The 11,573-nt window shown below is 43.0% G+C and overlaps 1 protein-coding gene across 9 annotated transcripts in view; it reads right to left on the bottom strand.

Annotated features, from left to right (window-relative positions):
- Window positions 1-342: 342 nt before the first annotated feature.
- The window catches only part of LOC115438122 (NACHT, LRR and PYD domains-containing protein 3-like), a 49,452-nt gene continuing 38,221 nt past the window's right edge, over window positions 343-11,573 (bottom strand). For 5 of the 9 annotated variants that reach the window (XM_030161509.1, XM_030161513.1, XM_030161514.1 and 2 more), the window contains 3 exons: window positions 10,854-11,027; window positions 2,835-3,008; window positions 343-955 (listed from right to left, as the gene is read on the bottom strand). In XM_030161509.1, coding sequence (XP_030017369.1) covers window positions 946-955; window positions 2,835-3,008; window positions 10,854-11,027 — 358 coding nt within the window. In that variant the 3' untranslated portion in view covers window positions 343-945. The remainder of the gene's footprint in view (window positions 956-2,834; window positions 3,009-10,853; window positions 11,028-11,573) is intronic. The other 4 variants (XM_030161515.1, XM_030161518.1, XM_030161517.1 and 1 more) reach the window with 2 other exon arrangements.

Genomic DNA, 11,573 nt, shown 5'->3' with positions numbered 1-11,573 from the left:
CTGGCACAAACTGCAGCCCACCTTCTACTGAAAAACATGTTTCTGCTTCAAATGAAAGGTCTGTAATAACTGAAGGAAACCTCTGAAATGAGCCTGATAGTTGACCTGAACACAGCCCTGCAGTGCTTTCAGGTGCCTAACCCTAACCCTCAGTATCATTGGTCTGTGTCATTCCTCAGCTGAATCTCTTCCTCATGCTGAAAAGTTTCTTAGTTCCATCCACCACAAACCATGTGTTCACAAACAGAGTCAGGAGGAACTGGGCATCTGAGGAATTTTGTCATGACATGCTGTTATGACCTGGCTCAAAGGCCACAACAGAAAAGGGGAACACACCATGAATGAAGTTTAACACAAGAATGTTTTATTAAATCAAAATAAGCCAAATTCAACCAAATTAGGGAAAAGCAAAGTAAAGTATTTTACAGAATGTGAATGGGCCGTCAGTAATGTCAGTAGTGTAGGTGTGCATGAGTGGACGTGTGCTGATGTGAGTGTTGAAAAGTGCGAAACAGAACAAAATATCAAAACAACATAACCAACCCAAGAGCTGACAAACCAAGGACCTGTGAGGGCAGAGAGAGAGAGAGAGCTACAGGCAGACTATTTGAAGACAGGAACTCTGGGCGCCACAGGTGTTCTGATCTCCTCATCAGGTGCCTGTTAAAAGACAAGAGCTGGAAACATACATAGCTCCCCCAAGAGGACCCCAGGGGCCATAACAGTGCATTGTGGGAAACGCCGGTTCACACCGCTGTCTGAGAACTGAGGAGAGGAGGAGAAGAACTGAGGAGTGGAGAAGAACTGAGGAGAAGAACTGAGCAGCTCCATGTTGAACTGACAGGAGGAGAATGAACTGAGGATGTGCTGCTGCTTTAACATGTGTCGATCATCTGGACTCAGCTGATCCTCACACAGTCCTGATCACAGTGACTGTTCCACAGATCATTTCCATCTGAAGAAAGAAGAAAATACAAACACAGATCAGACAGAAATGTTTCCTCAGACTAGGGCTGGGCCATAAAACCACAACTATATAGATGGTGAAAGAACTTTTCCTCATTAGAAATATGAGACATGCTGGAGACAGTTTTGGTGGGATTCATTGGTCCGTGTTTTGACAGACATAAGAACAGCCAATCATATTTAAGGAACACCACTGAACCAATCGCTGTAGAGCCACGGCAAGTTCGGTCAACGCCCACAGCACAGGTGTAAGAGCAGCGGCAGCACACACACTAATGTTTGGGCTGAAGCAGGAGGTAAAGAGTGTTCCCTCAGGACTAAATGAGAGCCAGAACTCAGGTGAGCGGGTTACTGAAAAGTAGGGTGGAACCGTTTGGGTTCAGGGTCTGCAATACAATATGGAGGTGGAGCCAACCAATCCATGGAGCCCATGTGAAGAACGCAAACACTTGAATTTTTGGTCAAAATAAAATTGACTTTTTGTTAATGTTCAGGGGGTCAAATTTGTGTTCAAAGTGGCGCGAGAAAAAAAATAAAAATAACGGAACCATGCGATTTTAATAGGCCCTCGCCGACATGTATGTCTGCCCCCCCCCCCCCTTTGTGTGTAAGGATGGGAATCGATAAGAATTTGAGGGAATAAAATAATATAAACAGGTGTGTTTGCATTAACTGTCTGTTATATTTCCATCTGCACAGAAAATAGAACATATACAGTATGAACTAATAAGAAGAACAGATGATGCTGGACCCGGTTTGGGGGTGCGGGGGGGCCTACAGTAACAGTGAAACTCCAGACTCTTTACTAATTCCTCTATTGCTGCATTTCCACTACGTGGAACCTGTTCGACTCTGCTCGTCTCCTGTTGTTGTGCTCCTCATTTCCTTTCCTCTACCTTCAGAAACTTGTATTTGAGGGGGTACGACATTTGTTGCCCGCACCGGAACCAGAACTGGGCCCAGATGACGGCCTGGTGTTCACTCTGCTGTTAGATTCACAAGCACCGCTGAGTAGAGAATCAAATGAATCACATGTGGACAAATGTTTGAACAGACTGGAGGGATTCCACCTTTAGAAGAAATGGAAGCTTTGACAGAGTTCAACTGGACCTGGTGTGGTCTGTTTGGACCTGGTCTGTTTAGACCTGGTGTGGTCCGTTTGGACCTGGTGTGGTCTGTTTAGACCTGGTGTGGTCTGTTTGGACCTGGTGTGGTCTGTTTGGGCCTGGTGTGGTCTGTTTAGTCCGTTTCTGCTTCAACTCCATGTTGTCTTCGTTCTGACCAAAACAATGCAGCGTACGTGTCACATCATCGCGCATGCACAACAAAGGTAGACTCGATAAACAGAATTGTTAAGCAGGCAAACGATTCCAAGGAATCGAGCTACTGGGATCCAGTTCTCAAAAAGAAGCGGTTCTCGATTCCCATCCCTATTTGTTTGTGTGTTTAAAAGAGTTTTAAAATAAATAAATTTGAAATCTTTGTCCTGCTGGTCAGACTTTTAGTTTAGTTTTAAATCCATGTTCCTGTTTTATTTCTCTGAAACAGTTGTATAATGTTCTTCAGCACATCTGTCATGTTCAACCTCTGACAGAAAATCAGAATAACCTTCTGATGTCTTCACAACTAACTTAGGAGGAACGGAAAATTTCAGCTGGACAAAAATAGTGATTTGATTTATATTGTCACACATATCGATATCGTCTGATATGAAAAAAATACTGTGATATGATTTTCTTCCATATCTCCCAGCCCTAACTGAGACTTTTCTGAATTTATTCAAATGACAGAAGAATCAATAAAAATAATCAAACAGACTTCTAATCATGGAGGTGTTCACCAAACCAGCACAAACTGACATTACTTACTCCAGTTTCTCCAGTTTACAGTGTGGACTCTGAACAAGGTCCTTCAGTTCTTTAACATCTGAATCCTTCAGGTTGTTCCAACTTAAGTCGAGTTTTATCAGATGTGAGGGATTGGACTTCAGAGCTGCTGTCAGATAAGAACAGCTGATTTTGGACAAACTGCAGTCATACAACCTGAATAAAGAAGAAATGATGGAGATTGAAATTGACATTCCAGCCAAATATATTTAGGTTTTCAATATGAATGTGAAATATTCAACATTCACCAGTTTTTACTGACTGTAATTTGTGAACCTGCAAGAAAAATAAAACATTAAATGGTGTCAACTATACAGTGGTTAGAAAAACTCTGTGAACCCTCAAAGTTTTCTGCATGAATTGCTCATAAAATGTGATCTGCATCTCAGTCACCAGTATAGACAAACAGAATGTGTTGAACCCAAAACCACACAAACTATGTGAATATTTCATCTGTTCATTGTGCACAGCTCTGAAACCCTCACAGTGGAACTGGAAAAAGGAAGTGAACCCTGAAACTAATGATTCTAAAAAGAGATAACGAGGCTGACGCTGTCAGAGGAGGATTAGAGTCCAGAATTCCTCAACATGAATTGGAATCAATGAAAGCAGATGTGAGCCGTGCATGGAGCCACTGTGACTCCTAAAAACACTCAAAGCTCTGCAGTTGGATGTTCACAAGAAGCATCTGCTCATGTCAACCAGATTTCACAACACAGATCTGAGAAGAGCTTCAATCCAGAGTTGCTGATTTGTATGTGAGTGAAGGGGGCTCCCTCTTCTGCCTGCCTGCTTTCCTCTTCCACTTCCTGCCTTTTCTGCACAAATACAAGATCCAAAAGGACAAAGCACAAACCTGGAGAAGCACTGGACATGTTTCCACATGCTGCTGTTCAAGCATTTCCTGATTGAGAACAACCTCAAAGACTTGAAGGATTCACCAGTCCAAGTTGGACCAACTGTCCACAAATGGACAGGATTGAATTGTGTGGCTAGTCTGCCTAAAAGTGAACGCCCAGCCAAGCTGACTGCAAAGACACAAGCATGAGTGGAAACAGACAAAACAGAAGCAGAGAGGAACAGCTGAAGGCTGAAGGACTCACTGGAAGACCATCACATCTGTGTTCAGGAGTCTATTCCACAGCAGAGATAGAACAGACTCATGTCCAGTGCATGACAGCACAGAGGAAGATGCACTTTTACAACAAGCATCAGTGCATGTGGAAAAGTGAGCAAAGAGCACTGGAACACTTTACAACATGAATGGAAACATGTTCAGACTGATGGAACTGGAACTGTTTGGAAGAACACACAGCACTAGGTCTGACACAAACTACAACATCATCCACACCATCCCAGTCTCAGATCCAAATGGGAAACAGCTACGTTTGTCCACAGAACAAAACCTATCAGTCTCACAATTAGAGCCTGAAAATTGGAAAATGTTTGTGTTTTTTTTTTTTTTTTTTTATCCTATTCTTTTCCATTGGCCTGTGTCTGAGTGACGGAACTTTCTGTCATGTCGGCGTTTGGACTTTGTCTGTCTTTTCGGTTTTGTTTGTCATTTCCTGTTTTATTTTGTTAAGTTTCCCTCATGTGTCTTGTCTGTTGTCTTTACTTCCTCTCCCTGATCGTGTTCACCTTTCCCTGATTACCTGACTCCTCCCTGATTATCTCCACCTGTGTCTCATTGTCTTCCCGCCCTCCTGTGTATTTAAACCCTCAGTCTTCCCCTGTTCAGTTGCCAGTTTGTGCTCTACAACTCGTTTGTGTTCACTAACCAGCGTTTCTTGGGTCCTGTTCGTTTGTCTGCCGTGTTTGACCTGTTTTCGTCCTTCGACCACCGATTCAGCCTGTTCCTGTCCTGCCTGCCTGCTCCCGACCTGGTTCGTTTACCCGACTCTGTCTCTGCCTGCTCCCTTTTATACCTCAGCTTCCAACGATCACCTGTGTTTTGACCTCTGCCTGGATTACTACCGTGAGTCTGCCTGTCCCCCATGTACCGTTGCTTGTGTGATTGTCTTTCCGTGTATGACCTGGCTTGTTTATTGACCACCCTCTGTCTGTCCCTAGTGGGGATTCCGTGGGGGTTTTCCCGGCTCGGCCAAGTCGGCCGTCTGTCGATTCCACCCGCAGCCCAGACGTTTATCTTTTAACGTTTAACCGGAGGCTCCACAGAAGTCAAATATTCTCTGTGTAGTGTCATTTTCCCTGTGAAAGTGTTTAATAAAAACACTAAACCTTATTGGTCATTCGTGGTCTGGCTTTTGGGTTCTGCCTTTGTACTTAGCCTTTTACAGTACAAATTGGCCAACAGAATGAACCCAGCAGACCTAGACCAGGTCCGGGAAGCTATCCGCCTACAGGGGCAACGCATGGGGGGACATGAGCAGTTCCTGCAGTCCCTTATGGACCAAATGTCTCAGCTGTCCTCCCAGATTTCCCAGCTCACCGGTAATCAGGCGTCCGCCCAGAGTCCACCGAGCGAACCGGAACCCTCAGATCCACCTGTGAGGGCCTCGGAGGAACCTAACATCCCTCCTCCCTCTAAGTACTCAGGTAACCCGGACACGTGTCGAAGCTTTTGCACCCAGATACGTCTAATTTTTGATTCCCAACCCAGACGCTTTTCTTGTAAGTCAGCTAAGATTGCTTATGTAGCAAGTTTGTTGGAAGGACCTCCATTAAGTTTTTTCAATTCCCTTATGGAGCAGAATTCCCCCCTAGCTTGGTCAGCGTCTTGTCTGTTGACTGAACTTAAAAGAATATATGATCATCCTGTTCGCGGTCAGCAGGCTGCACTGAGGCTTATGAGGCTGAGGCAGGGAGACCGCTCGATTAGACATTATGTGAGTGAGTTTCGTTCTCTGGCAGTAGAGTCGGGTTGGAATGAGGCAGGATTTATAACTGCTTTTCAGTCAGGACTGAACCACACCATTGGGCGTGAGATGGCGCTCCGCCGGGAGCTACACACACTGGATGACGTCATCTCTGCTGCCATTCTGGTCTCGGACAAATGGGGCATCTGGCAGTCTGAACCGTCTGGGATCCATCCAGCTGGTCATGACAAGAAGGTTGTAGATCCTCCTCTACCAGTACCGGAATCTGGCCAAGCCTCGAGGGAGGAGCCGATGCAATTAGGCCGCACACGTCTGTCCGCAGAGGAGCATCGCCGTCGTCTGACGACCGGACTGTGTCTATACTGTGGACAGGAGGGACATCGGGTCGCCAGCTGTCCGCTGAAGCCCAAGACTCTGGCAGGTGAGGGCTCTCTTTTGAGCCGGACAGTGTGTATGCTAAACTCTCCTCGGGTGCAGCCATTGGTCTGTCTGTCCTCTGATTCTGTTTCTCTACAGCACCCCGTCCTGATAGACTCCGGCTCGGACGCTAACCTTATGGATGAGAGACTGGCTAAGCGGCTCAGTCTGACTCTGGAGCCGGTACAGCGCCCTCTGGAGGCACGGGCCATAGACGATCACATCATCTGTCGTGTGGTGCTGCGCACTCAACCAGTCTCTCTCATATTCAAGGATGGCCATTCAGAAGAGTTATGTTTTCATATTTATCACTCTGGCTCCCAACCTCTTATTCTGGGTCATCCGTGGCTTACCATGCACAACCCGCGGGTCGATTGGAAGACAGGAGAGATTCTGTCTTGGGGTGAGGGCTGTGACACCCACAGGGAAGAGACCTGGACCCAGGATTCCCCGTCCGTTCCTGTTCAGCCAGTGGTGGCTTCAGTGGAGACCGTGAAGGAACCTGAGACTGATTTTCCTGCTTTGAATAAGGTACCTGAGTGTTATCATGATCTCAAAGAAGTTTTTAATAAGGCCCGTGCAACTTCTTTGCCTCCCCACAGACCTTATGATTGTGCCATAGACCTGCGCCCTGGTACCAGCCCCCCTAAGGGACGGTTGTATTCCCTGTCTGGCCCGGAAACCACTGCCATGAAAAAATACATCAATGAGTCATTGGCGGCTGGTTTAATTTGACCCTCTTCGTCCCCAGCAGGAGCAGGTTTTTTCTTCGTGGACAAAAAGGATAAGAGTCTCCGCCCCTGTATAGACTACCGTGGCCTAAACGATATAACTATCCGTAATAGATACCCATTACCACTCATGTCATCGGCTTTTGAACTTTGAACAGAATCCTAACCCTTAAGAGAGCTCCTAAGGTGAGATCTGTTCAGAGCAGGAAGAGGACTGTTAAGGGGAAGAGGAGTTCCTTAAGCAGAGGACCAAATGGAAGAGGCAGGAGGGACATTCTCCAAACACTGGATGACAGTGAATTAATTAAATGCTACAGATTGCACTGTAAAAAAAAAAACCCGTAAAATTTTTTTATTATTCTGGCAGCAGGGGTGCCAAAAAAATACTGTTAAAAAAACAGAAAATAACCATCTTTAAAAAACACAGTTATTTTCCATAATTTAAATACAGTTTTTTGCCCTAACTTTACATGCGATTTTACAATTTTTTTTTTTTTTTTTTTTTTTTTTTTTTTTTACTTTTTAATGTTTAATAAAGAATATTTTCATGTATTAAAACAATCCAATTCCCTATAAATATATATATAAATAATTTTCAGTGAGACTCAGTTGTCCAATCCACTGATAAAAACTGTATTTGGACAGTTTATCAGTGCTTATACATGTTATACATTCACAAAAATACATTTATTCAACAGTTTTGTTGTGAAACCTCCTGTAATTACACAAGATATTTGTCAATGAACAAACAAGTCTGGTTCAACTGACAGAACAAATACTTCTGTTACTGTTAATTGTCAGTAATTTTATCTCATTTTATTATTATTTTTTTTACAGTATTAAACTTTAAATTAACAGTTTATTCTTATGAATAGAAAATAAATATTTGAAAAATTACGATACATTTGCAAATGTATTTTAGCTGTATTTTTCTTTGGAAAAAAAAATCTTTAAAAAAAAATGTAAATTTTATGGTCATTCACAGTTACAGTTTTTTGTGTTCTTTTCCATTTGACATGTAAAATCAAAGTCTGTTTTTGTCATTTCATTGATATTTTCCTGTATCTGAAAAATACAGGAACAATCTGTCAAATAAACAGTGAAAATTCTGTTCAATTACAGATTTTTTTTTACAGTGTGACAATTAATATGAGCAAATAAATAAAACTATCATTATGAGAATACTTTGCAAGTGGGCCTGACTTTTTTCACACATTTTGTCAGATAATTTTAAAGTACAGTTTTCTATTCATTGAACAGATATTTTCTTTTATGTGAAATATTATTTGCAATTACACAGTCTTCATAAGATTAGATTCTATGATTAAGTGAGGGTCCATCCCTGGCCCATTATCACCAAAAGTATATTTTTTTCTAGCTTTTAGGATCAACCAATCACAGCTTTTGAAATGATGACTCATACCTGTCAGCGGGGTCGACCACACCTCCTCACTAACAGGAGTTTCTGTCCATTCTTTGCTCAGTTCTCTGACAGTGTTCTGGAATCACTCCTAAGCTCAGACTCCTTGCTAGGAAATTTTAGGTTAAGTTAGGAGCTCTGTGACAGTATTCTCAGAATCTTTAGGAATACAGGTCCAGGTCTCCTTGGGCCAAATGGGGGGTTAAGTGCCTTGCTCAAGGGCACATCAGCCAAAAACTCTCCGCCAGTCCAGGGAATCAAACCGGCAACCCTTGGGTCACAAGCCGACTCTCCAGCCAATCTAGGCCACGGCAGCTCCAATCATGGCGGACACAATCTAAAGGTCACACAACTCTCCTGACGGTAGCAGAGCGTTTCTCTAAAATGTCCCATTTCATTCCCCTGGCCAAGGTACCCTCTGCTAAGGAAACAGCAGAGGTCAGGAGGACTCATGTTTTCACCATTCATGGTTTCCCCACTGATATTGTTTCAGACAGAGGACCCCAGTTTGTCTCCGGTTTGTGGAAGGAGTTGTGCCAGCTCCTCGGTGCTACCGTCAGCATGACCTCTGGTCACCATCTGCAGTCCAACGGGCGGAGCCAACGCCTCAACAGGAGCTGGACACCTGTCTGCCATGCCTGGTCTCCCAGGATAGGACCACCTGTGTCCATCCCAGTGCGTTTTATCTTGGACCAGACTTTGATCAGGGACTTTTTTGTGCACCACCCAGAGGCTTCTGGGCCGTCAGGAGTCGGCCGTAGAAGGGGGGGTCCTGTCATGTGTGCTCAGGTGTGTTAGTCATGTTCATGTTTAGTGTTTCATGGCTCGTCTTTAGTCACTTTATGTTCAGTTCCAGTCGTTCACATTTGCTCCTGTCTTGCACTTCCTGCTTTATTTTGGACACATCTCTTCCCTCTCGTTTCAGACCCTGACTTCCTCCCTTTGTGTGTTTTCCCTCCAGTGTGATTGTTAGCCCCACCCCTCATTGGTGTCACCTGTGTTCCCCTACCTCATGTACAAACAGTCCTGTCTCTCTTTGTCTGGTGCCAGTTCGTCGTATTCTGTCAGCGTGTTCATGTCAAACGTCCAAACCAGGTTTTTTCATGTTTGCTAGTTTGGTTCCAGTTTTTAGTTTACCAGCCGACAGGCCATAAGCTATTGTCGTCATGCGGTGTCCGGCAGCATCGTCTGTCATCATCGTCTGTTACAAAACTTTCAATCGTCTTCTTCTCTGAAACTACAATTCCGATTGACTTCAAACTTGGTATACAGATTCTGTATGATGATGTCAACATCTGATTCTGGATTTGGTGAGACTTTGAAAATGTCCCCATTATCAGAGATAGGAAGTGGATGGATGCAATAACTCAGTAAATATAAATGATATCCAGTGTAAATGTCTCCAGTCCAGCCCTGATGGGGAGATGACCCAAACATAATGTCCACATGCTGATCAGGATCTTCTTCTGGATCTGGAACTGACGGAAAATTTAACATGGGCTCTTATGGTGAAAACATTTCAATCGTCTTCTTCTCTGAAACTCCAGTTGTGATTGACTTCAAACTTGGTATACAGCGTCTGTATGATGATGTCAACACAAGGGATTGAAATTATTTTGATCCGGATCTGATTCTGGATTTGGTGCCACTTTGAAAAATTTCTCCATTATAAGAGATAGGAGGTGGATTGATCCAATAAATCAGTATCAATGATATCAAGTTGGAATTTGAATTTCTTACAGATCTGATTGGAATATGAGCAAAACATGGACTATTTCTGTAATAGAATAAATACACAGAACTGGGGGAGAGTGAATGGATCTGGATACATTTCCCAAAGCTTTGAATTTGGCCGCTAAGATACAGGACCATTGGTGCTATTTTTCTGTAAGGCTTTTGTTTATCATGGAGATTCTTTGGAGTAGTTTTATACATCCTCCTTGGGAGCGCTTTTTGTTCAATCACTTTTTCAATATTAAAACACTTTGGTTAAAATCTTCAGTTCTCGGTGAGTCGTGCATTTGAGTCCACCATTTTGTGGATCCAGGACTTGACACTAGAGTGGCTTCAGAAACAGAAAAATCCCCTTTTGGACAGAGCCAGTCAGAGCCCAGACCTGAATCCAATAGAGACGCTGTGGACTGAACTCACCAGAGCCATTCACACCACACATCCTAAGAATAGAGCTGAGCTGATGCAGTTGTGTCAGAAAGAATGATCCCAAATGTCCCTGGACATTGTGCAGGTCAGATCAGCAGCTCCAAAAACACTGGTTTAAGGTTATTGGTGCAAAAGGAGCTTCAATCATTATATTCACTGGGACTGTTTAATAGTTGTGCTCAATAAACACATGAAATATTATTTTGGTTTGTGTGCTATTAGGTTAAACACATTGTATTTGTCTGTACTTGTGACTGACATGTAGATTAGATCAGATTTTATGAGCAATTCATGCAGAAAACTAGAACATTTCAAAGGGTTCACACAACTGTTCTTGGAACTGTAAAACATTATGGATGTCAGTTCTGTTTGTTCATAAATGAGGTTCAGCTGCTCCTAAAACAGAACTCTATCAAACTAACAGTGAACTGACCACAGTCGCTGTAGTTTACAATCTGGACTCTGCAGGAAATCACACAGCTCCTTCACTGATGAATCCTTCAACTCGTTTCCACTCAGCTCCAGTTTTATCAGATGTGAAGGATTGGACTTCAGAGCTGAGGCCACAGAAGAACAGCTGATCTCTGACAAACTGCATTTATACATCCTGAAGAAAGAGTCAATGATGTAGATTAAATCCATTCAGGATCCAGTTCTATATGTTTAGGGTTTAATCACATGTTTCAGACTGTTTTTGTCAGATTTCTATGTGTAAACTTAAATGTCTAAAGTGTCAGACAAATGTAAACAGTAAACAGACCAATACTTACACATTATTTCTACATGTGTATAAATCTGCATCAAATAGAGGGAATGTTTCTTTATTATTAACATTAATGTCAGTATTTAGTGAGTGTCAAACTGTTGGAATATGTTTTCATGCTTTGATGTCATAGAAATGCAAACCCCAGTGGATGATGTTCTCTATGACATCACCAAAAGTCTAAAGCTTTGCCATTGGAGCTGAAGTACTGTCCTGCAGTAAATGCACATCATTATTCCACCACTGTCACTGATGGAAATGTTTGAGCTGAATATTCACTTTCTCTCTGATGTCATATTAGTTGGAGTGAACAAACACTGAAACTAGGACTGCTTTTCTTTTCAGTCTTTCCACCTATACATCTGTAGTTTCAGTTCAGAACTCTCATCT

The sequence above is a fragment of the Sphaeramia orbicularis genome, chromosome 18 (genome assembly GCF_902148855.1).
Source record: "Sphaeramia orbicularis chromosome 18, fSphaOr1.1, whole genome shotgun sequence".
NCBI classification, from domain to species: Eukaryota; Metazoa; Chordata; class Actinopteri; order Kurtiformes; family Apogonidae; genus Sphaeramia; species Sphaeramia orbicularis.
The sequence above is the reverse complement of the archived record's forward strand: the minus strand, read 5'-3'. Positions and strand labels throughout refer to the sequence as shown.